A 26,961-nucleotide genomic window follows, 5' to 3' on the forward strand; every position below is an offset into this window, starting at 1 on the left:
AGTCCTGGCCCAGAGCAGGCCCAGAACAAGTCCAAAGAAACCTCCCCAGACCTTCTTCGCACAGAGACTCTTCCAGACGGGAACTTTGCTGGACTGCTCGAGAGCGACATGGACACAGAGCAGAGACACACGCAAAACAGCATGGACTCAGTAGAACAGCCCCCGGGGTTCTCATCAGGCCGACAAGCCTCCCTACCTGATGTCCCCAGCAGCTCAGGAATGTTGGGACTCCACAGACCAGTTTCTGACCCTGGGCTTCCAGGAAAGTAGGCGTCCCCGAGCCCTTCGACGTCGACCGAAGGTGTCCTCTCAAGCTTGACTCAGGGTCTAAGAAAGAGACTGTATATGCAAAGGCAAACAAACTGTAGACTTTCTTCCATTCCTTTTCGGAAACCCTCCCAGCCCCCTGCCCTTCCAGCTCTCGGATTTAGATGTATAAAGTCCATTTATACAGAGGTATTTATACACTATATTATTACCACATGTAAAGTCGTCATCTACCCTGTACATACTTCAAATAGAACACTGCCAGCAACACGAGGCACCTGACGTGCTTTTTCTAAAAGAGATATGCATGTTTTCCTTTCTCATGGGTTCTTTTCCTTTCTGTCGCATGTTCCTCACACACTCACTGCAACTCACCGGGCAATCAGGTGTGACCTTGGCATGCTTACAGACTACTGTAGCTATCAAGTCTCATTTTCTATGACTCTTCCCTCTTCACAGGGACAAAGCTACTTGAAACTCTTTCCGAGGCATTTCTATATTCCACTCCACGGCTTTGAAGTTCACCTGTTGTGAGCAGCTCCGAACAGTCGACGCAGTTTCAAACTCACAAGGAGATCCGTCTGTATATTTAGCGTGCCTACTGTACACAACTTCGCCACAACAGATGAAAATCACTTCTTATTCAGCTCAAAGTACAGAACACTGTAATAGTAATAACGTGTGTAGAGGCTGCATGAACCTTACATAGCACAACAAGACTTATGTCAATCTTTGAGAGCAATAATGATGAACCAGTACAGGAACGAACTGAATCTCGGTATATTTCTAGAGTTTAATGTACTCTGGAGATCATTTTATACAACCTGAACAAAGAAGAGAGCATCTTTAACAGCATTTATGTTGCTATGTTAAGATCTGTATGTGAATTCAACAGCTCAACCTTGACACGCAGAACATTTGAAAGACAACAAAATGAATGCTTCAAGTTTTGGATTTCGTAGATTTGAAAACATAATTACCATACAACAACCTACATCCTATCAATACCACGTAAGCGTAGCTGTGGGGTATTTGCAGTTGCAATCAAAACTTGTGAGGGAAATTTCTGTTCCAGCAGTTTGGGGATTGTAATGATTCCTACAGCTGTTCTTTGTTTCTTTCTGCAGTTATTTATGATGAATCTTGGACATCTAACCATCCGGACCAGTAGTCTCTCAGCAGAAGGTGACAGTTTGAGTTTTCTTCCAGACAACTGTTTCCAGTACTTGTATTTAATTATACAGTAGTCGTTTGCACTAGTGTCATCCAAAATAACATACATAGCATTTCTGAATAGTTGAAATGGATTCAATGCTCAATTTCTGCTGCACTTTCTCGCTCTCTTATTGTTAATATTTACTACAGTCACTGTGCTGTTCTCCGCGACTAACCAAGAATGGAAAAGTTGTTGTTATCAGCTTATTGTATTTATCTTTTAATTAGAATTTTAAATTCTTCAAAGTAAGTTTCAAAGTATTGTATTGAAGGTAGAAATTCCACTATCATGACAACACTAGTTTACACTGACCTACAAAAAAAAAGTCGAAAAGAACCAAGGTTTAGTCCCTTTTTTTGACATTTCTCATCATTCTGTAATAGAAAAAGAACAGTTGTAGAGCTAAAGGAATACTTCACCTGCAAAATGACTATTTTTTTTTATCAATTACTAACCATGAAGACTTTCTCACAAGCCTCTTTGGCAGGACCCCCCCAAACTACCATTTGTAATGGCAATTTGACACATTTACCCTCATCAAAAAAAAATACAGCTCCTGGAATTTGGATTTTGCACTTATCCATAATGCAAAATTTAGCTGTGCAGCTCTACTACTGAACGGAGAATCCAACAATGGCAAACATTTTTTATAACCTGAAGAAAATGTGGACTCAGGTCAGTAAAGTCTCACGCAGGGTCAAGTGGTGTTCCTGGGCATGTGCATTCCTTTGAACTCCGCTCAAGTGGAGCTTGTACACACGCACATGCTCAGGGCGCACTACTCAAAGGCTGAAGTGTTTTGAATTGTAATGTTTCAGTGAAAACGCATTTGGGAAGTACTGAGCATCCGACTAGATCCGTGAGACTTAGATTATACTGCATGATGTGTGAGAGTAAGACAAAGTTTTCTTGACAAATTCAAGGTAACATGGTGAGTAATTGATATACAAATGGTAATTTTGTGGGTGAAGTTTTCTTTGAAAATCCTTAAAATGCCTCGACATGATACCCCTTAAAAGTGTATGTGCAGCTTTGATTGCAATTGTGACGCTGCCACACAGACGCCACATCCATACGTTCTAAAACCCTGACGATCCTACATGGTAGTTTTTAGTTGCATGCTTTAGGTCTTCCATCATCCTCTTAAAAGTACAATTTCCTAGATTAAAAAAATTGGGGGGGGGGGGGGGGACAGAAGTTTTTTCATGTTTTGGGCCGAGGACACAGGCCAGCCTCCGATAGCCTTAGCTTTATAAGCCTGCTCTAGCCTTTGACAGACGACATCAGTTCAATGCAGCGGAAACCTGCTTCTCCACCGTCAGATGTAAATGTACCGAACCATTTTAGGGTGATCTGCATGACAAATGAATTAGTCATTTTAGTTTTTTAACTACATAAATTCCAACACAAGCTCATGTATTGCATGGAGACTGCACTTGACTAAATTATAAAAGGTCTCAATCAGCTGTGTGTGACATGTATTGCTTTTTAAGGTACAGCACATAAACTCATCCAGAGAGATTTAGAAATAACCGTTAGACCTATTTTTCTAAAACAAAGTATTTAATTTGCCATTATTTTTCTATGTACCTCATTGTTTTTAAACCCCCTGATGTTAGGCAGAGTGCTGTGGACTGCTGATGGAAGGATGATGATGATGATGAATGCAATGCATAGCCTCTCAATGTAGCAAGTAAGATTTCAGAGACAGGCTTTAAGCTGGGTGCTGCATTTACTGTATGCTATTGAAATAGTTTGTTATGATTTAATATTGCACATTGATTTTCATATCATTTCTGCGGAGTTTTGACTTTACCCTTATTGAACAGTGAGTTGACACCCAACACTTTGCTGTCATCTAAAGCCTGGGCTTCATCTAGTCCCCTGACTCCTTCAGTGGAAACCTGAGAGGTCAGAGATAACGGGGGAATATTAGTTAAGATGGATGAGATGAAAAAGGACAATACAGATGATCCAGCAGAGCGCGGGGTGTTTTATTTGATAAGCTTTCTTTCTCGAGCACAGATGTAGAACAAAAGTTGCTAAAGCCTAACTCGACACATCCAACGCCTGAACAGTCTACTGAACTTTCATGGGATTTGCAAACTTTTGCACAGATTAGAAAACTTGCTGTACTGGATATAAATGTCACTTTTTAAACCTAGTGCTGTTCACAATTGTTTTTATGCATTTTTTAAATGTTTGCCACTGTATTTTATACAATGCAACACTTAACAGCTAATTTGAATGTTTCTGTTCTTAACTATATTTAAAAAAAAAAAAAAAGAAATATATTGTGTAAATAGACGGGTGGGGGGCGCAATTGTATAAATGAATAAACAGAATGCATAATGATCAGAAAGTGTTTAATGTGAGTAACAAAATGTGGTCTTTACTACAACAGTGGGTGTGTGCTGAGGTTGATTTCACTGCATTGTTGACAAAACATGGCTGTGTTTGTACAAAAACATCCAAAACAAACAAGTTTACAGCTGCAAAACTTCAGGCATATGAACATACTGTAGCTATAGGACAATATTTTTATATCTCACTATCATTAATAACAGGCATCAGTGTGGATTTATATCAGCTCACAGTCACTCTGGCTTGTTATCAAGCTAAAGGAACAGTTCACCCCTCAATAGATATTTCTCCTCTTACCTGTAGTGCTGTTTAACACTCTAGATTGTTTTAGTGAGAGTTGCAGAGTGTTGGAGATATCAGCTGTACACATGTCTGCCTTCTCTCCAATATAATGGATGACACTCCACTTGTGGTGCTTTGAAAAACTCATCACTAATGTCTCTTTACAGAATTCATGACCTGGTTACTCAAGATAATCCACAGACCTTGTGAGCAGTTTCATGTAGGAGCTATTTTCTTTGTACTGAACTAAACCCACCAACTCTATCACCATACAGAGAGGAGCGTGCATCTACTCGTAGCTGAGATGTAAGTTAAGCTAGCTAGTTCAGTAGAAAGAAAACAGCTTGTGGTGCTTTAAGTAGAGTTGCGTTGATTTAACGGAGTCCCATCTAGTTCCATTATATTGAAGAGAAGGCAGACATCTCTATGGCCGATATCTCCAACACTCTGCAACTTACACAAAAACAATCTACACTGATAAACAGCACTACACACGAGAAGAAAAATGTGTATTTTGGGGTGAACTATCCCTTCAAACACCAAGCTAATATGCACCTATAAAAATATTACCACAAATAATGAGAAAAAAACCCTAACTGTATTAAGTTCAGTGTAAATGCTGCTAACATTAAATCATTAATCATGATGCTGCTGTTACTAAGTTACGTATAAATGTGTTTAATATATTAGTCCATACATTCACAGGTTATAATGGCACAGTAGGTGTCTCACAGGTCAGGACATCCTCATAGTATCAGTTCACTCATTTAGGACTTTCATTCCCAAATGAGAAAGCCAAAGCATAATATGCAAACTAGCTCAAGGTATCTGATTGAGTAATTCTATATTGTTCCACTGAGACTCTGTAATTTCAATTCTTCAAAGCCTCTATGTGTATATTTCTGATGTGTTATCTGGCACTACTGTGCTGCAGTGTCTGCAGCTTTTATTTTGGAGGTCAGAAATCTACACGAGGGCTTTAAAGACACTGAGATGTTATATATATATATATATATATATATATATATATATATATATATATATATATGTGTGTATATATATATATATATATATATATATATATATATATATATATATATGTGTATATATATATATATATATATATGTATATGTGTGTGTGTGTGTGTGTGTACAACCAATAGATCTTCAGCACGTCCCTTTGTGACATACAAGACTAAAGCATTACAGCAAGCGTTAAAAGCCATGGGTACTTCCCTGTTGTGGCTCACGGCCGCTCAGTCTACTATACTGGCCTCCCTTTGCGTTCCTGTGAGGCAGTGATCCACAATCCACCACTGATTGGTTCCATAGGCGCACTGACCTTGTGGTGTGGGACAGACAGCAGAGCTCAGATGGCCATTGTGCACAGGATGAACTGTGAAGAGGAGGCACAGAGACAAAGAGTGAGTGTCAACCACAAAGCAGGTTTGTGAATCAGCCACAGGAGACACTGAGCTGTTTCACATGCAGCTCAACTCCAACTGCAGCAAAATGAAACTGCTTGAAATAATGTTGTGACATGTCTGTATACTGCACAACACAAACATGTAGAGTAAAGCTACCTCCTTTTAATCAGGTGGAATCAGGGACTGCATGAAAATGATGAGTAAATGTGTCATATAAAGTTAGACTATAATACGCCTCAAGTTAAAATTCAATTGTATTTTCTCATAAAAGCGCACCTCTTCACGAACAGTTTGGGCAGTTAAGACAGTTTACTGAATCTGGCTTGGACCATTAATATCTGCAAACCTCAGAAAAATAGATGAGTGGTGTCTAACACAGCTGTCTATCACTACTCGTGAACTGTGGTCAAACAAAGAGGCAGCGCTGATCCAATATGAATCAAGATTCTGTTACTGCATTCAAATATGGATGCATCAAACACACCTCCCCCCCCAGCAGCACACAAGATCTATACAATTGGCACAGTTTCAAGGTGGGCACCCAACATTAGAGTCGCCAGTTCAGTATCTGACCAAATGTCTCCCCTCCTGTTCCCGAGTCCAAACCCTGCACTGAAAAGTCAGTATTTTGTCCTTGTTGATCAGACACATCATCAAAATTCTCATGACCACAAGGAGAGATGTGTGACCAGTCATGGTTTACTCAATCAGTGCTTTTAGAGGGACTTTTTGTCTGGCAGAAGTATCTATCCATAGTAAAGCAGCATATTCAGTAAATCATAGACTGTCTTGTTGAGTCTTATTTCCAACAGTCTGGTGTGTTTTGTGTTCCAATGCTCAGAGGAAAGATGGTGAAACTGTCTAAGGCAGTAGCTCAGGCTGGTAGAGGGAATTGCTTTGAAGGTTGAAAGATAGAAGTTCGATTCTCAGGTGATTAGTCAGTCTGTTTTGAAAGCTGATGTCTGAAGGAAAAAGTTCAAAGTTACATGGGACGCTAGCAAAGTGTCTCTGGACTGATAGCTCAGGCTGTTAGAGGACTGGTTGGAAATCCAGAGATTTGTGGTTCAGTCCTTATCGAGGCTCAGTAAATTTTAAAAGCTGCTGTCCAGAGGAGAGAGTGAAAGGCACCATGAAACACAGAGGAAGTGTGAGGTGGAATAGCTCAGGCTGTTAAAGAGCTGCTTGGAGATTCTAAGGTTGATGGTTTGATCCTTATCCAGGGCAGGTGAAATTTAAAGTCCAACGCCCAAATGAAAAGGTTAAATGTGCCCGGAGAAAAGGTATGTGTGTAAGCAGCAGCTTAGCTCAGTGGTTAAGACTACTGACCTTGGTGTAGGAGACTGGGTTTCAAATCTGGTTAGGTTGATGGTTTGATTCTTATCCAGGGCAGGTGAAATTTAAAATCCAATGCCCAAATGAAAAGGTTAAATGCGCCCGGAGAAAAGATGATATGTATAGCAGCAGGATAGCTCAGTGGGTAAGACTACTGGCCTTAGTGTGGGAGACTGGAGTTCAAATCTGGTCAGGTTGATGGTTTGATTCTTATCCAGGGCAGGTGAAATTTAAAGTCCAACGCCCAAATGAAAAGGTTAAATGCGCCCGGAGAAAAGATGATATGTGTAGCAGCAGGATAGCTCAGTGGGTAAGACTACTGGCCTTAGTGTGGGAGACTGGGGTTCACATCCAATGCTACCATATGCACGTCATCGCACGGCAAGGGGGAGCCAGGACGCCAGGAAAAAGTGGGGATGTCATCATCATCCCCACATTAACTAACATTATTTATAGTAACAGGAAAGGTAGGGTAGACAGGAAGGGGGCTAGAACTGGGTAACAGGAAAGGTACGGGAACAGCAAAAGTGCGGTATGACTAAGGTGGCTAGGACTGGATAGTAGGAAGGAAGCTGGGACTGAGTAGGACGGAAGGTAGCTTGGAAGAAAGTAATAGGGAAGTTGTCACGTCATCGCATCGCATGGCATGGGGGAGCCAGGACGCCAGGAAAAAGTGGGGATGTCATCATCCCCACATTTATTAATATTATTTGGGTAATAATAATGGGTATGCAGGAAGGTGGAATAGGAAAGGTAGGATAGGCAGGAAGGTGGCTAGGACTGGGTACTAGGAAAGGAAGGTGGAACAGGAAAGGTAGGGTTATATGGGAGGGTAGGTTGGAAAGGTAGGTAGATAGGACTGGGTAATAGAAAAGTTAGGTCTAGTTGGTAGGAAAATAACATTTCTATTTCCAGTTAACACTTTATTTCATTTTTACCTCTTTCTAAAATACAAAATGATAATTTAACTTCTTTCTACAAAATTACAAACCAAAATAATGACCTTCCTATTACACAGTCCTGGCTATCTTCCTACCCTACCTTTCCTAGTACCCAGTCCTAGCCAACTTCCCTATTACTTTCTTCCAAGCTACCTTCCGTCCTACTCAGTCCCAGCTTCCTTCCTTCCTACTATCCAGTCCTAGCCACCTTCATGCATAGTCATACCGCTCTTTTGCTGTTCCCCTACCTTTCCTGTTACCCAGTTCTAGCCCCCTTCCTGTCTACCCTACCTTTCCTGTTACTATAAATAATGTTAGTTAATGTGGGGATGATGATGACATCCCCACTTTTTCCTGGCGTCCTGGCTCCCCCTTGCCGTGCGATGACGTGCATATGGTAGCATTGGATGTGAACCCCAGTCTCCCGCACTAAGGCCAGTAGTCTTACCCACTGAGCTATCCTGCTGCTACACATATCATCTTTTCTCCGGGCGCATTTAACCTTTTCATTTGGGCGTTGGACTTTAAATTTCACCTGCCCTGGATAAGAATCAAACCATCAACCTGACCAGATTTGAACCCCAGTCTCCCACACTAAGGCCAGTAGTCTTACCCAATGAGCTATCCTGCTGCTATACATATCATCTTTTCTCCAGGCGCATTTAACCTTTTCATTTGGGCGTTGGATTTTAAATTTCACCTGCCCTGGATCAGAATCAAACCATCAACCTAACCAGATTTGAAACCCAGTCTCCTACACCAAGGTCAGTAGTCTTAACCACTGAGCTATCCTGCTGTTACACGAATCACCTTTTCTCCGGGCGCATTTAACCTTTTTATTTGGGCATTGGACTTTAAATTTCACCTGCCCTGGATAAGAATCAAACCATCAACCTTAGAATCTCTAAGCAGCTCTTTAACAGCCTGAGCTATTTCACCTCGCTCTTCCATTGTGTTTCACGGAGCTGTTCACTCTCTCTGCTGGACAGCAGCTTTTAAAATTAACCTAGCCTTAATACGAACCAAACAAGCAAACTCAGGATTTCCAAGTCCTCTAAGAGCCTGAGCTATCAGTCCAGAGACACTTTGTATTTCTTAAAACTTAACTTTCTTCTTCAGACATCTGCTTTCAAAACAGACTAACAGTCAGACTGAGAATTGAACTGTGAGCCTCTTAACAAACTGTTACAAGGCTCACAAACCAGTCCCCTATCACCCTGAGCTAATGAGCTGGAGACACTTGAAGACTCCACCTTGATGATTTTCTCTTGCACCTTTAGACAAAGCATTAAAAAAAATAAATAAATGAAGGTCCTGTATCACTAATTAAAACATTTCAAAGTATATGTCAAAAACTTATGTTGGCAGAATCTCACAAAGTCAAAAAAAAAAAACAAACCCTCAATGTAATTTTACAAGACAAAAAGTTGCAGATTAAAACCAAAGTCAGGTGACATGGTATGAATAGTGTCCCCAAAGAACTAAAGATGTGGTGGATGGTCAATGCATGTGCCTTTCACACTGTAGGTTTGACTGTTAACCTGAGCATTGTATGTCAAAAAAAAACCTGTCATAAAATGTCTTAGTACAGTATGCTGAAAAAAGTCATAGTAAAGTATGTCATTAAAATTGTAATTAAAAACAGACTTCTTTTTTATTACATGTAGCTCACTCCTCCCCAGTGTTAAACAAGAGTTTGCTTCTACTGGTGGGCAGTGCTTGGTTATGGTTTGGTTGTTTTCATCATGGCTGAAAGGTCACAAACTTTCTCATTTTACAGCTAAACAGTACACTAAAATATGTTTCTGAAAACATTTGAGATGAGAATTTGAGAATCTTTATTGATATTTGATCAGTGCTGCCTGGTTAGACAGTTTGACCGCACTTCACGAGCAGTGAATAACATGCTAGTGTTCCACTTTGACGCAAGGTAAAAGTTGACGGAGGAGCCAATGTTCCCTTGTAAACCAAAAAAAACATGCAAGTAATTGAGGGGAAAAAAGCCCAGTCTTCAGCAGGGAAAGCCTCAGATGATGGTGGTAAAAGCAGGTTAATGATAACATTGTGTAGATGAGCATGTGAAACTAAACTGCAGAAATGCAGACCCACACAAATGCCCTGACAATGTCTGTGGGGCCCCTGGGAGTGGTGACGCTCCTGTTGAGAAACACTACACTACAAGGAGGATGAGGAACGTGATTTTTTTGTCAAATATCTGTCTTATGTAACACTGTGTGGATACAGACAGTTTCAGCAAATATGACAATTATTTTTATAAAAGTTACCAACCACAGCAATAAATGAGAAATGTTAATAAATAAAGCTAAAACATCTTCAAGGTCCAGCCACAAACTGCAAACTCCCGATGGAGTGGGCGCTCCAAAGAGACATCAGAACTTACATCATCATACTGGAAGTTGACCGATCCCTGATGCATGGTATCTCTCCGTCTGAAGTTGTCTGCAAGATGAGGAGTAAACCATCACTGTTTCAATAAAGCTTACTTGATAACAATGTCACACAGATTTGTGCACTGAGCAAAGCACAATGTCACAGCACTTCAGAGATAACAAAAGGATTACAGGTGGAACAAACCTTAATGCAATTTCACTGTCAGTCAGTCCACATTTAAAGCATGCATCTGCACATGAGCGGCTGTTCACTGAACGTGTCGGGTCATTTCCGTCAAACACACATCCTGTGTCTGTATCTCCTACCTGTGACAGCTCGCAGTTTGACACAGCAGGCCACGTAGTCATCAAAAAAGATTCTCCCTCCTTTGCTGTAGCGCTTGATGATTGTGGTCAGAGCCTGAGGACTGATGCGGTAGCCTGATATAGGAGGGAAAAATGTCAGACGTATCTTTTGTCATTTCAACAGTATCCATGAGAGATACCATTGTTTCAAAAGAGCTCCTTAACATAATAATAATCACATCTTTGCTGACATTATATTTTATGAGCATGATGTGTCACATTGAGTGAATACATCTCACATTAATTCCCTCATTCGACTGCAAACAAGCTTCACACTGCTCCCTCTGTATTAACTTGTTCTCTCAGCCTGCAAAACAGGAGCTATATTCAAATTCTATGCAAACTAAGTTCACTGAGTTTCTTTACGTTTGCATATAAAACATGAATGGCAGACAAAACTACTATTTACATCTTTTATTGGGCTTCATCTGCAAGAAAATCTGGGCCTGTATTTATCAAACATCTTAGAGTAGGACAGAAATCCTCACTGGCCAAAAGGCCTTAAAGTGACAAAGTGTGGTCCTACTTTTACTATTTATTTTTTTCAGTTGTATGTACACTGATTTTATTAAGCCTCATGAGTGGTTTGCCAGTGTTTTACAGCCAAGATAACTTAGCCAATTCACTGATTGCCTACATACATTAAGTCTCCACTTAATAATAAAATTGGGTTAATTATGTGATTTTTCAATATTTTTATTATCCAATACTCCAAATTGCAATTGTCAATAAACTACAAGACATCATCAAAATTTCTACTTTGCAGCTGAGTGTAAATCAGCAAACCTATACTCTTCCCAGGAGTCCTTGTTCTGGCTGTTCGCCTGTGCGAGAAGCATCATAAATAACTAATCTACTCTGAGGTAAGAGACATATTCCTCCTAGGTTAACTTAAAGGACTAATTCTAAGATGCTTCGTAGATACATGTCCTCAACTTTAGTTACTTTGACGGTGCGTTTGACCTGAAATGTATGAAACAAATACTTGAGTGTTCATTTTCATGCCATGGGGTCCAGTTTTGTAGTAAAGTTGAACGACATTAATTGCAATATGTTTGCATTTTATTTGTTAACACTTGGGATGAGTTGCAAGGATTTTGAGTCATAAAGCATTGTGTACTTAAAGCACGCTATGCACAGAATTCTGCATACCATGTAGAGATAGACTAGCAGATCTACTTGACATATTTACATTTTCCACCTGTATAATGATAATTTATAATCATATAATGACATATATGTCTAGATATGTTTAGAAATATAATCCCTTACATACTGTAGTTTCTCTACTAAGGAGCACTGACGAGATGATTTTTAAACGGTACAACATCCCACTAAGTATGTATCTTGGTCACATTATCATGGGTTTTTTTTGTTTGTGTTATGTGCTTATATAAAAAGAAATAAGATGAGCAAATAACTGTTATCAGATTTCCTAAACTAAAATATGAACCTGTTTGTGCCTGCAACTAAAATTTTTAATTTCCTTTTGTGGCAAAAATCTGAAGACATTTTAAACAGTTTCTGAGAAAAGGCCATTTATTTTGTCATACTATATTAAGGCTTTGAGCACATGGGACTGTTTTCTACATATTTCATTATATTTTATGAATAAACTGTAGTTTCATGTGCCCAAACACTAAACATAGTATGACAAGAAAATTACTGTATCTCAGAGACTACAAGGAGCATAATAAAGTATTCAGTATCTATGAAGTTGTAACAAGTTAAATATCAAAGATATGCACACGTGCAGTGTAAAAAATTATTTAATGAGGAAAACACTTGATAAAACAAGTTTAACATTTTTAAAAATCCTGATTTTGACAACTGATAACTGTCATTTTTCATGTGATCAAAAAGTTTCAAAGTTGTTCTGTTAGATAGTACGTCTGTACCCGAATTTAAGATTATAAATCAATCGCAGCAAATGTTTAAGCATTCCTTATCATACTAAATAAAGTCTTTGGGCACAAATAATAATGTCAGCATGAAAAATCCAGAATTGACTGAGCTATGATAACATGCAAATTGTCTTTAGTGTTTGTTTCATGAAGTGTTTTTAGGAAACACGATGGCATTTTACATCATAAAATTTCATGCCATAAACTTTTTTTTGTGGCAACTGATGTCCTTTAGTAATTCTTAAGTAAAATCCACTAACCAAAATGCAGTAGATGAAACTAAATGACACATACTTTACATGCCTTCGTAATGCCACATCTAATAACCTGACAGACAGTTTGGAGGAATATATCTAAGAATATGGAGCGTATGTCGCAATGAGTGTAACACAAGTGTAACGTTTTCCTCTGTTGAACTGTGGATGATAATATGAAGAAGTGACAGACTGATCAAAAGGATGATAAGTGAGAGACAGATCACACCAATCAGCACACATTAAATGACTTATATCAAGTCCAATTAAGTGTCATTAAGCACTGTGACAACCATTAGATGCGTTATCACCACCACATTAAATATCCATCATGTTAAACTGTTGAGACTCTCACCCATAGAGTTGACTGCCTGACTCATCTCGTGAGGTTCGACGGTCCCACTCCTGTCCTGGTCGAACATCATGAAGTTCTGCTTCCAGCCATTCAGAGCTGTGAACAGCTCCTTGAACTCATTGAAGCCCATCTTGCCTGTAAAGTCCCTCTGCAGACAGCCTGGTTAAGCTTGAATAACTGCTGCTGACCCACAAGAATAATTACAGCAAGGTGTGATTGGAATGAAGACAGCAGCTGGTTAACCCTGTTCAAGGTTCAACACCACACCTACTGTCACACATTTCAACAATTACCATGAATGGACAGGGTACAACAGGAGCTGGTGACGGACACATTATGGCAACAATCAGCCAGAGTCTCATTTCCAGCTCTGACTGACACAGACATTTATTCCAAGTTAACCCTGACAGTACAGAAAGGATACATCCAGCATTGCAATCATGACCCTGCACGTCTCCAGGCTGAATGCTGTGAAGGTAATAAAACATGTAAAGAATTAGTCGAGTCATGTTTAACGAGCCTCGCATTTTACATCACTACTACTATGATGGTCCCAGTCTAAACTTCAGTAATTGAAAGGAACAACACATGAGCTAAATGTCCACAAACTGTAGCTGCACAACCAGCTTTTACACCTGAGGGCATCTTCACAAAGCACTCTGAGGCTGGAGGTTTTCTCCTGACAGGCTGTTAGTTGAAGCCCATACCCAAATTAAGAGCAATTAACAAAGCTAATATTTGCTCCTGTGAGATGTTGGATGCCGTCTACATTGCTTCAAAGTCACCAAGACCTGCTCATAACCAGCTGACTGCTGCAGGCCACTGTAGGGTTTTGGAAAAAATAAGATCTTGAATGTAAACGCATATTATGTCCCACACACACTTGAAGAGACGGATGAAGACTTCAAACATCTTACGATCAAAAAAATCTAATGCAGCACCCAGAGAGAAAGACTGGCAAGAAACTGCTGATTGACTGAATGCATAAATGGCGACTAAGTTAAAATATTATACAAAATTCTGATCCAACCTAGTTCAATTTCAGAATCAGAATCAGAATCAGAAATACTTTATTGATCCCCAAGGGGAAATTGTTTATGTTACAGTTGCTCCTTGCAAGAGAGGAAAGATACGTGAAAATATAAGAAATTTAAACATTAGTATTAACAAATATAGAGTTAAATAAACAGGAATTATTAACAAACATAAACTTAAATATATATATATACATATATATATATATATATATTGTAAACTGAACAAGATTATTTACACAAACAAAATATATACAGTCAGGGTGAATGGGGTGATTGCACAAGTTAGATTAAATTATTGCAGTGTGTGAAATAGTCACAGGGCCACTCAGAGGGAGGAGTTGTACAGTTTGATGGCCACAGGCAGGAATGATTTCCTGTGGCGCTCAGTGGTACATCTTGGTGGTATGAGTCTCCCACTGAAAGTACTCCTGTGCCTGACCAGCACATGGTGGAGTGGGTGTGAGACATTGTCCAAGATAGTTCGTAGCTTAGACAGCATCCTCCTCTCTGACACCACCATCAGAGAGTCACACTCCATTCCCACGACGTCACTCGCCTTGCGGATCAGTTTGTTGAGTCTGTTGGCGTCCACCCTCAGCCTGCTGCCCCAGCACACAACAGCATAGAGGATAGCACTGGCCACCACAGACTCATAGAAAATCCTGAGCATAGTCCAGCAGATGTTGAAGGACCTCAGTCGCCTCAGAAAATAGAGACGGCTCTGGCCCTTCCTGTAGAGAGCATTAGTGTTCTTAACCCAGTCCAGTTTATTGTCAATGTGTACCCCCAGGTACTTATAGCTCTCCACAATGTCCACACTGACCCCCTGGATGGAAACAGGGGTCACCGGTGTCTTGGTCCTCCTCAGATCCACCGCCAGTTCCTTTGTCTTTGCCACGTTGAGCTGCAGATGGTTCTGCTCACACCATGTGACAAAGTTATCCACAACAGCCCTGTACTCATCCTCATCACCCTTGGTGATACATCCAACTATAGCAGAGTCATCAAAAAACTTCTGAAGATGGCAGGTCTCAGTGCGATAGCTGAAGTCCGTGGTGTAGAGGGTAAAGAGGAAGGGAGAGAGGACAGTCCCCTGCGGGGCCCCAGTATTGCTGACCACTCTGTCTGACACACATCCAGGACACCAGGGGGGCATCCACCTGCATTGCTGTCAGCTTGTCACCCAGTAGAGCTGGACGGATGGTGTTGAACGCACTAGAAAAGTCAAAAAACATGACCCTCACAGTGCTCGCCGGCTTATCCAAATGGGTGTAGACACGGTTGAGCAGGTAGATGATGGCGTCCTCAACTCCAAGTCGGGGCTGATAGGCGAACTGGAGGGGGTCCAAAAGTGGCTTGACCATGGGCCGGAGCTGTTCCAAGACGAGTCTCTCCAGGGTCTTCATGATGTGGGAGGTCAATGCCACGGGTCTGTAGTCCTTGGAGCCACTGGGACGCGTCTTTGGCACAGGAACAAGGCAGGATGTCTTCCACAGCAAGGGGACCCTCTGGAGACTCAGGCTCATGTTGAAGACATGCTGAAGTACTCCACATAGCTGGGGGGCACAGGCTTTGAGCACCCTGGGGCTGACACCATCAGGGCCTGCAGCCTTATTTGAGTGGAGTCTCATCAGCTGTCTTCTCACATGGTCAACAGTGAAGCACACTGTGGAGGTGACGACACGTGGGGGGGGGGAGAGGGTGGAGTGGGAGATGGTTGACCAAGACAGACAGCAGAAGAGTCGGGGGTGGGCAGGTCCAGCAGTGTCAAATCTGTTAAAAAACAGATTCAGTTCATTGGCCCTGTCCACGCTGCCTTCAACTCCTCTGTGGTTGTTGGTCCTGAAGCCAGTGATGGTCCTCATTCCACTCCAGACCTCTCTCATGTTGTTCTGCTGGAGTTTCCTCTCCAGCTTCCTCCTGTACCTCTCCTTAGCTTCCCTTATCTTCATCTTCAGCTCCCCCTGTATTGTTCTCACCTCCTCCGTCACCAGCTCTGAAGGCCCTCTTCTTTGCATTTAGGATGGCTTTGATGTCCTTTGTTACCCACGGTTTGTTATTTGGGTAACAATGGACAGTCCTGGCTGGGACAGTGGAGTCCACACAGAAGCTGATGTAGTCCGTGATGCATTCTGTGAGCCCGTCGATGTCCTCCCCATGTGGCTCACAGAGTGCCTGCCAGTCTGTCACACCAAAACAGCCCTGCAGTGTCTCATAAGCCTCCTCCGACCATCTCCTCACTGTCCTCATGGTCGCAGGCTGGCTCTTGACTAGTGGTACATAGCAGGGGTTGAGGTGCACCAGGTTGTGGTCTGACCTACCCAGAGGGGGGAGGGGGGAGCAGCTGTATGCATCTTTGGCGTTTGCATACAGCAAGTCCAGTGTCCTCTCCTCTCTGGTAGGGCAGCTCACATACTGTGTGAATGTGGGTAATGTTGTTGCCATGGTGACATGGTTGAAGTCATCCGAGATAGCTATGAAGGCACTCGGTTGTTTAGTCTGCAGGCGGGCTATGGCGGAGTGAATGACGTCACATGCCGACGTCGGGTTGGCAGAGGGGGGATGTAAACAGTCACAATAATGGCATGTGAAAACTCCCTGGGCAAATAATACGGCCTGAGTCCTACAGCAAACAGTTCAATGTCCGGGCAACAGATTCGTTCTTTAATAGAAATATGGTCAGGACTGCACCAGCGGTTATTTACGAGAACAGCAAGCCCCCCTCCTTTTCGCTTACCGCTCTCGGTGCAGTCCCGGTCGGCCCGAACAGTCTGAAAGCCGCTGATGGAGACGTTGTTGTCGGGAATGTCCTGGTGAAGCCATGTCTCAGTGAAGCACATCAGACTACATTCCGGTACTCCTTCTGACTTTTGGCGACCGCTGTCAGCTCGTCCATCTTATGTGCCAGTGACCTCACATTGCCCATGATGAGAGAGGGGAGACACGGCTTATATCTTCTCTTCTCCGTAAGCCTCCGTTGTCTCAACCCTGCTTTTTTCCGCCGCTGTTTACTTCCTCTCCTGCATCCTCTGTGTGTTTTCCTCCACAGTTCAGCTGGTATCTCCGATGTTCCGGCCGCCAAGCCAGCCGGCCTCAGCGCGATCAGCTGATCTCTGGAGTAAACAATGCGGCCATGAAGTTGTTGCGCAATGGTGCCGGGTCCGAATGAAATAAGTAATTCCAGGGTGAGGAAAACGAGTACAACTCTCTCAGTCAGCATGTTTTGAGAGGGCGCAGTTTCAAAATTACAATCACAAAAAGCAAGCACAAATACCAAACTTAATAAAGCAAAAAAAAGTAAGAAAACTGAGAAAAACGAGCAGGAGCGACTGCAACAGGCTGCACGCGCGGGCGCATGCGCACTAGAAGTTTGGGCACATTACATTCAAACAGTAAGAACAGAAAACTTGTAGATTATTTAAATATCTTATGCAAGAACACTGGTAACTGATTTCAACAAATTAAAGTTTTTTATTTGGGTTGGGGGGCACTTTCAACACGATCAACTTGAGTGAGGAGGAAAGAACGTGGCTATTTTATGTAGCTATTATAATTCTGCAGGGGTAATTTAAATTTAAATTTATTTTATGTGGCATAACCCAACATTTTAATATCACACACACCAATTAAACACATATGTAGGTTTATATACAAACATTTATATTAGTACAATTTATTAAATGTATTTACTTAAGTTGATTTTTCTATAAACTTTCATTTTTTTGACTGATAGTTTTTAATAAAAGTAAAATAATATTGCAGCACGCCACAAAGTCAGTGGTAAAGTCACTGCCTTCCTGTCGGGCAGGAACTGTGGTTAAGCAACAGTGTGACAGTTAGACTGCCCCGGACCAGGTTAGTTTCCCAGCATAAGTAACCACAGGAAATGACCTTGCACTATGTTGGATTTGCTTCACGGAGTCCAAAAAAAGCCTGGCTTATTTGGTAAACCTGCTTTATGGAACAGGCCCTGGTTTCCTGGCCTTTTATTAAAAAGATAAAGTCGATACAGGTTAAACTCACTTCATATCTGTGACATTTTCTGTCACTCACCAACAGCTGTTATGATTTTCGCTCCACTCTACCAGGTACCCAGGGTATTCCAGAGCTTAGTAAAACAGAACAGACTACAGCTTAATCATTTTGTCTCCTTGGGAGAGTTCCGTTTAAAAAACACAGTGTAAGCAACGAGTACAATTACTATTTTATATTCTGTATCTGTTGTCGTGTTCTACTGTATTTTTAAATCGTCCATGTCTGTGTTTAATGTGCTCTTTGTACATTTTCTAACCACTGGACAACAATACCATATTTGGCGATATTACAAAGTCTGCCATAATACAATGTCAATACAATGCGATTCAGGGGCCTGAGAATGATATAAGACGATATTAAATGCCCATTTAACATAATCTGTTACAGAGGAAGCTGCCACTTCTTTCTTTTTTACTTTTGGCCATAAAAGATAAAAAAAAACACGAACAAATGCAGTAAAGTTCACTTTAAGTTGACTCCACAAACACATACAAAACAGTACATGGGATAAGTTAACCTTCACAGCTTTAGGACAGAAATTATTATAAATGCTTATTATTAGCTTAGGCATTGCACAAATTAGCCCAGCAGCCAGCAGACTTTTTTCCTCTACTCAAAGCTTAACAAATGACAGGTAACGTTAGTACTTTCTTGCTCAGTGTTGGTTAAAGTCACTGTACGCTGGAATTTCAGCCTGCATGTGCAATTTTTTTAGCCAAACACTGTTGAAACAGAGCTGCAAATACTAGTGAAGTTAGTCATGTCTTATCTCATAATGGCACTGTTTACACACACAATGTGCTCTGTCCGTTGACCTGTATTTTCTCCATAATGGACAATATTTTCACACTGCTGATTTACTCCCAGGTAAGTAATGTTATCCTCGTTGTCTTTCTCTGCTGCTTGCCGACTGCCTGATGCTGTTTCACGGTGACCCTGAATGTAGATCAATGTCTTCACTTTGCATCGATGACACTGGATCGTTGATCACTGAATCAATATTTCGCTACAGACTGATGCATCGTTACACCCCTACTTGTACTTGTGGGCTGTCTTTGCCAGGTCTCCCTCACAAAGGGATTTTAATGTTAAGGGACTTTCTAATTAAATAAAGGCTAAATAAATATATGATTGCTGAGGTAATGAGGATCCAGTCCGCTCAACAAGAAATCAACAATCAAATCCAAGAACACCAGAGACAGTCTGCACAACTCTCCATGACTGTTTCTTCAACCCAAAAATGCTCTCTTCACACAGTTTGGTTTAACAGCTCATTAAGTTTTCAAGTAACTGAGTAAATAAGACTAGCCTGATTGGTTCCATATGTAGAACACTTAAAGATTGGAGATTTTTTTTGGCTAATCAGAAGAAAAAAAAAATCACAGTATGGACTTGAAGATGGTGTTTGATGTTATAATTTTACTTATAATTTTTGTCAGGTGTCAACCAAAACCTGCAACAAGCCCACGCTGACTTCCCCTCGTTCACTTCCCCTCCAGAGGAATCATATTGAACAATAGTGTAGACTCCAAAGGTCTATTTCACAGAAGTGACTTGCAGATGGTGGTAGTGTTCATACTGAAAGTGCACACATTACCTTCTATTAATAGGAGTTTGAATGTTGTAACTTTGGTGAAACAGGGTCAAGCCTTATGTACTAACCAGCATGCATTGTGTAGTTGCTTGAACCAGCATCACTTGATATAAGCAACCGTTTTGTGTTTTCCGTCCTGTGTTTTAACACCCTTTAACTTTGATCCCAACGCCCCAGCTGTGCATTTGTTTTATGCATGATTAAAGCAACTGACTGAAACATACAATTAAGCACTGGAAAGAACTCATGGGAGTGGTATAATTGAGGAGTCAGTCATCCTCCTTTGTGGAAGGGAGAGTCGGTAACTTACGTGTGTAGCTGCCAGAGAAACCAGACTGGGTCAGACACCTCTGAAGCTCCTCCGCATCGACCTCACCGTCCTGCACAGAGCAGGAAGTGATATTCAGTCATGTGTGACTCTCACAGGAATAAAAAACTTTCTGAGGAGACTGGCCTGCTGGTCAAGTGTGAAGTGATGTCACCCATGTAGCTGTGTATGCTACCACTAAAGTGATGTTTAAACTACGCTGAGTCAAAGTGTGGAAAACAGCAAGACAGAAACAGAAGAAGTGTCAAGAAGTAAATTGGTCTCCGTTAAGTCATCGTAAATAATATCCACTTAAAACCAGGCTCACACTGGGCACAGGTAGGGCCATGAAGCGTGCCGCTGCCTTCTTTCAGCACCTATCCCAACCAAGTAGGCTGTTCATACAGCACGTGATCTGCAGCGATAGTCCGGTCTAGTCTTTCTATGAGTGACTTTTTAGAGAAGTCACACTAATCTGAACAATATAACACATATATGATATGATGTAAATGATCTGATTCTTATTAATTACAGAATATGCATCCCATGCTTACTTATTCCACATTTTTATCAGTTGTGTCTAAACAGAGCGTGAGAGATTATGTGCAGACAAACAGAAAGAGAGAGAACTCTACATGTGGTTAGAGAAGAGCAGGGAAGAAGAGCAGCATGGAGAAATGCACTTTTGGTGTGAACAGCCACGGGACTGCTCACGCAACAACTGAATTATCGGTCTCTTCTGTGTCTGATGTGACCCTGGCGTAAGGCTGGAAGCATTTGTATGGAAGATTTAAGATGCTGATGTAAAAACAAATCAAAAAGTGTGTTTGTATGTGCAATGGAAAAATATTTATTCAGTTATCAAAGGCAAAAAAATTCATAACTGCCCTATTTAATTATGACATGTTAAATGCATACATAAAAATGGATATACATAACAATGTGTAATGCATCGCTTTTTATTTAGCATTTAAGCATTTCTAAATCTCCCATACAACCAAAGACTTATATTCCACTGCAGAATCAGTGTATTTGCACTGCTGACACGTAAGACAATTGAAGCAGAGGGGAATCAAGTAAAGACAGAGCCCAGCTGTCTCTCAACCATGTCGTTACTGAACTGATTCATGAACAAGAGAATTTCTTGATCTTGCCCAAACATGAAATGTGAAGGTTAATACAAGCCTGCATTGAAAAGCATGGGCTTTATAAAGGTCACATGAACAATGTGTACTCTGCATTCATAGGAAACCAAAAGTTGGTTTCTCCACACTCACCTGGCCTGCAATGGCTGTGAAGTAACCCCACATTGGATCATTGGCAGCTGGGGGTGCAGCGCCGAATGTGCCTGGATAGCCTCCTCCATAGGGGGCATATCCTCCCTGGGGTGGTGCGCCTCCCATCGGCCCACCCATTTGCCCAGGCATTGGACCTCCCATCGGGCCTCCCATCGGGCCTCCCATCGGGCCTCCCATCGGGCCTCCCATTGGGCCTCCCATGGGCGGCATCCCCTGACCTGGCATTCCTGGCATAGGACCCCCATACTGAGGCTAAACAGATGAGAGAGGAGAGCAGGGATGGTATGTTAAAGACACTCAGAGGGAGATCAGGTGGTATGTCAAAATGTAAAGAATGATGTCATTTTTCTCTTGTGAATCAACATGTTCAAACTTGGTCTCAGCAGCAGATACACACTTTATATACTGTGGAAATGTATGACTGTGGATGAAACTAAAATACCAGGTCTGACTACACACACACACACACTAACCACACCGCAGAAGGAAACCAGGGAAATTGTATGTACCTGTTGACCCCCACAGATGTTACGCTTTTATTGTCAACACAGTTGTTTGGGAATATGTTACACATGCCCTTCTCTCTGTTACAGCATGCAAGCTTTTGATTCAATAACTGGCGGGTATTGTTAATCATGTCACAGTGTGCATGAAGCTGAAGTGACCCTGTCACCTTCGAGATCTTCTATTAGCTGACTCAATGCTTGCTTAAATAGGGGCAATAGTCAATATTCTATAACACTGAGGCACGGCATTCCACAGTTCTGGATCACACTTAGACTTTGTTAAGGGTTAATTTCAACTTCTTCACACAAAGCTTACACAGCCTACTCTTTACTGAGAAGTGTCAGACCTTTCATAAGGGATGCACCACCTAAATAAGGCATTACAATATGCAGTGTGCCTAGTAGCTAAGTGGGTAAGGCGGGCATCCAATGTACGAACTCAATGTCCTTGCAGCAGCACCTGTCGGTTCAATTCCAGCCTACAACCCTCTCTCTCGCTCCCCCTTTCATGCTTACTCTATACTGTTAAATAATAATTTAGTGAAGATGAGCTACTCACTCTCAAAGCCACAGAACAGAGAAGTAGATCTTGGGATGTTTGTTTTTACACCCAAATGAGCTTTATTCTATTGTTTCTTCAAGTTTTAAACAGAAAATGACCCATACACAGAGTGTGTTTACATGGACATGAATAACCTGTTGGTGGTCTGGTTTTTGGAGTGTCCTGTTCATAAGTGTGTGTGAGCATGTAAATATCATATCCCCATTTCCGAAACCTGAATAAGTCCTTATCTTGTTTATGACAAACATGAATATGCTATCTGGAGTACTCCAATAAAAACCAGGACACAGTTCCATGTATACACCTTATCCTTGGTATTAAGAGCTGCTGACGACCTGCACAGGTGCAGCTTCAGCCAAGTTATGTAACAGAAACACAAACAATGACGGCAGTGAAAGGATATCACTTCTGAAGCGATAAATAAACAGAGTTTAATCTTTTGAAAATTAGATGGGCTGGGCATCTTCATCCACTGCTCCCCTGTCCTACACAATGGCAGTGACAGTGACAGAAGTAGCACAGCTGCCTTTAGGATAGTGTTATCTCAGGACATAGCGTGTGTTGAGACAGAGAGAGAGATCAGACAGCTGTTGGAGACCAGGGGAGAAATTTTCAGTTAAGTTGTCATGTCATGGTGACAGCAATAAATGTATAGTGTTGTCTAATATTTCCTTTCACCCTGTTTTAGTAAACATCACGGGCACCTGCACAAATAGGCTGCAGTCCTCAGTAACCGGGTTACAAGTATTTTTCATGTATATGGGGACTATTTTTTCACCTACAGTGACATCACGCGCTACCCACAGTTAAAGGCGAATTATATACCACTGTGTTGGAGGCACAAACCAATGAATATCATATAAGATCATAGTTTCCTTGGTGCAAACAAAGTGGTGATGTATTTGAAAGAGAGGGTTGGGTGAGAAACTTAGCAGGTAACAAAACCAGTCATTCATTAGGAGTCAGATTAATGCTTTTCTCACAAGTAGTCACCTAATTGAGCTCCTTATTGTGCAAAATCATAAAAGCAGGTAGGCTAATGTTGTATCTATAATGTATTATAGGCTACAGTATATTTTTATAGGTCAGTAGAATCATTTTACTGCTCCAGTCAACTGGCGGCCTTTCATGAATTCATTCATAATTCAACCAAACATCACCAGAGAATATGTATTCAGTCCACAAAGCTTTAACTTATGTTTACTGCTCGAGCTAAGAAATGTGATCGGATGACATTAAACAGAAAAGCAATTAAAAACGCAAACAATCGCTACATCAAATGGTTACCTTGCACCTCCAGTGTTTGTTTGTACCTCCAACAACATGTTGGCTAATGCATGTATGTGTGTGTGTACGAAGGAATGATTTCTCTGTGTTCTTTATGGTTCTGTCATGGATTTGTCAATTCTTATAAAGTTACTCATCCTAACCTGGAGTGTGTGGAAAAATGCAAGGAAAGAAACAAAAACAGATGGACTAGCTTCCAAGACTTGGGAAAACAGCTGAGAGGTGGGTTAGCTTCATGTTTAGCAGGCCCATCTGTGGGCTAGCAGTTAGCCGGTCCCTCAGACAAGGCCTCAACGTCGCCGGTCTGTGTTCTCATGAGCAGCACGGTGCTCCATCTTGATATTTTGGTTCAATTTAGGTTGTTGGTGGCTGAATCACCAAAAAATATACAGGCTGGTCTTCCACAAAAGTCCATAAGTTGGAAAGGTAAAGTAAAAATGAGGAGCCATAATCCCCCTGAAACTTGTGAGAAAACCATATCCTGCATATAATCATAACTGGGTTAAGCCTCTTAAACAGGTCATCTATAACACTGTAACACATATTTTGTCAACAATAAGGTCAGTGATGTGTCGGTGTATTTTATTATTATACATTTAATCTATCCAACAAACCACTTCTTGAAAAAATAGAAATAATCTTTCTGATACCTGTGTATTCTGTATCCTGTGTATCAGAAACAATTATTTGTTTTATGAATGCATTTATGTAAAATTCCTCTGGACTGATCTTGAATATGTTTATGATATATTATGTGGAAACAAGATTAATCTACAGAAAAAAATATACTTTTTATTTTAGGTGAAATTGGTCTGAACAGAGGGCATGTCTTTATTTCAAATCCTCTCATTTTATAGGGTAAGTTTTATATCAATACAACACTACCACTTCAATGGTATGGCACTGGACTTTGAGACAGTAAAAGAACTTACAAATCAGAAAGCCACTAGGACTATGGTCATTTACAATGCCTTGAAAATCTCTTTTTGATTTAAAATATATAATTAAAAATACATTTTTGAGGCACTGTTAATGTACCACTGCTGTTCCACTTGCGTTCTTTGATATTAATTGTATTCCTTTGTGCTTTTGTATCCTTTTATGGTAACTGAATAAAGGACGTTATGGGGAAAGTGTCATCTTTAACTATTTTCCCCAATTCATTGTCTATGGAGCAGTACAGAACTTATAATTGATCAAATCACCAGTTTTTAACATGAGGGGAGAGTTGTTCATGCTTACAAACATTTTAGTCCATAACAATAACATGTATCAATGTTAAAAATGAGTTTAGGACCATTTTTAAGCTGCACTGACTGCACTCGGGCCTGACTGAACAGCAGTAATTACAGGTGACTCTTCACACAGTAGGATAAAATTAGATTCAGGTGTGTCTATGGTCCCTGTAATCAATTAACTTACAGGGGTAGCGCAATTACCCATAGCTAAATGTTTGAGTATACAAGGAGAGTGTTTTGCAAGCAATACATTTAACTAGTTATATCTTAGTTTAAGATACAGTCTACAGGCTTTTAACAAGAGTTTTATAAGCATATTAGTGAAGGACACGCCCCATTACCTGGGCTCAAAGAACGTGTAATAGGCTAAAGGTAAATGCTGGTTCTGCTTAGTCCTGTGGAATATTGAGGAATTTACATAGCGGAAGACATTTTCAGCATATTAACGATAACACTGAGGTGCCAATATAGCTTAAAACTGCCAAAATAAGATGAAAAGACCGCCCTATTGCGGTTCACATATATATGGATAAGTACCCTGCTACAGGAAGACCAGGAAATCTTTAACAGAACATCTTGTGACATCGGAAATTGTCTGTAAAAGGAGCCCCAGGCCTGCTTTTCTGCTAATATGCCTCGTTTATCACTATAAAATTATGTTAAAATTTTGTTTACTCACCCCGCCGTATCCTGGATACGCCATTTTATCAAGCAAGTCAAACTGTTACAAGTTTAATATCTGTAAAGTCTGATTGACGCTGTGCTGAACGGTTGTAACTTCAGTTACGCCTCAACAGTTGCTACATCATATCCGAGCTGCCGGAAGTTGTCGAAGTGGGTTGACTGATGGCGCAGATAGCCAATGGGTGAGGAGAATGAGGAACAGACCCGCCTACCTCGTTTAAGCGCTGCTTTTAGGTGCTCCTCGTAAATTCAATCTCTAAAACGACAGTCAAAATGTTGGGGCGCAAATACTTAAAAGTTAGAAAATATATAAAGACGAGCAATTACAAAAAGACCAAATCGTCAAAGCTGTTGAATAATTAACGCAAACTGCCCCCTGAATGTCATTCTTTGGTAACTTGAGTTACATTCCCTGTCGCCATAAAAATAAATAATTCCGATTTCCCCGGTGTCTTTAAACTTCTCATGTAAGTATTTCCAATGCTCTTTCCTTTTGATGTTATCTGTGTTAAAATCGTATTTATGGCCTTTGGGTGGCGCATGTAGACAGTAAAAAGGTTTGTAATCCGAATTATGGCATGTCTCTTGCTTCACTAAGCTGAAGATCCACTCTCAACATGTTTGTAAAGCTTTTCCATTTTTGGAAAAATGTTTAGCTGTCCTGCATGGCTTACTATCACCACTAGATGGCGGCTTTGTAACTTTTGCTCTATAAACAAAAACTGAACTGTATTTTATTTCTATGACTTGGATAAATGCAGATTAAACAGCAGCAGTGACGACTTAAACTGCTTTAGAAATACCTCACACATACAAAAACACAGTGGAGAGGCAAAGGAAGTGGAATAAAATTAGATAAAATGAAGCAAATTTTACTTTTTAGCTACCAAATACAGGAAATATCACACTCTCTCTTCATCTATCACTTGTCTGCTTTATCAATCTTGAAGAAGAATCCTAACACAAATATGTAATGCTCAGAAAGCATGTACCATATGATGTCAAAGACAGTCGACCATGACATAAATATATCAGAAGTTACAAGGTGAGAAGACGGTTAGAGGAGCCACATGTGCACTGTATTTCACCCTTCAGTGAAACTCAGGGCAAATGAATCATGAATTCAACAGAAAAGTAGTGCACCTGGTTATTTGGAAAGCAGGTGGATAAAAATGTGGGTAGAGAAAGGTGCAGACGATGCCACAACTTCCTGTTGCCACATCAGAAAGGGCAAAGTGAGGTCACACAATGGCAGTTATGAAGGTAATGTTGTAATACTCATGATAACAGATGTGAGACATTGTAGGAATAATGA

The 26,961-nt window shown here is 40.9% G+C and overlaps 2 protein-coding genes across 4 annotated transcripts in view; one reads left to right on the top strand and one right to left on the bottom strand.

The window, feature by feature from the left end:
* The window catches only part of kcnh7 (potassium channel, voltage gated eag related subfamily H, member 7), a 92,805-nt gene extending 88,889 nt beyond the window's left edge, over positions 1-3,916 (top strand). For all 3 annotated transcript variants that reach the window (XM_049569786.1, XM_049569787.1, XM_049569788.1), the window contains one exon: positions 1-3,916. In XM_049569786.1, the coding sequence (XP_049425743.1) occupies positions 1-270 (270 nt within the window). In that variant the 3' untranslated portion in view covers positions 271-3,916.
* gca (grancalcin) lies at positions 3,831-25,798 on the bottom strand. Its single transcript, XM_049569789.1, has 8 exons — positions 25,642-25,798; positions 21,349-21,621; positions 20,075-20,144; positions 13,523-13,566; positions 13,099-13,246; positions 10,547-10,660; positions 10,231-10,289; positions 3,831-5,525 (listed from the first exon to the last, which is right to left on the bottom strand). Exons 1-8 carry the CDS (start codon positions 25,663-25,665, stop codon positions 5,499-5,501), a joined length of 759 nt encoding a protein of 252 aa, XP_049425746.1. The 5' UTR covers positions 25,666-25,798; the 3' UTR covers positions 3,831-5,498.
* Positions 25,799-26,961: the final 1,163 nt, after the last annotated feature.

This window comes from Epinephelus fuscoguttatus, linkage group LG24, assembly GCF_011397635.1.
Source record: "Epinephelus fuscoguttatus linkage group LG24, E.fuscoguttatus.final_Chr_v1".
NCBI lineage: Eukaryota > Metazoa > Chordata > Actinopteri > Perciformes > Serranidae > Epinephelus > Epinephelus fuscoguttatus.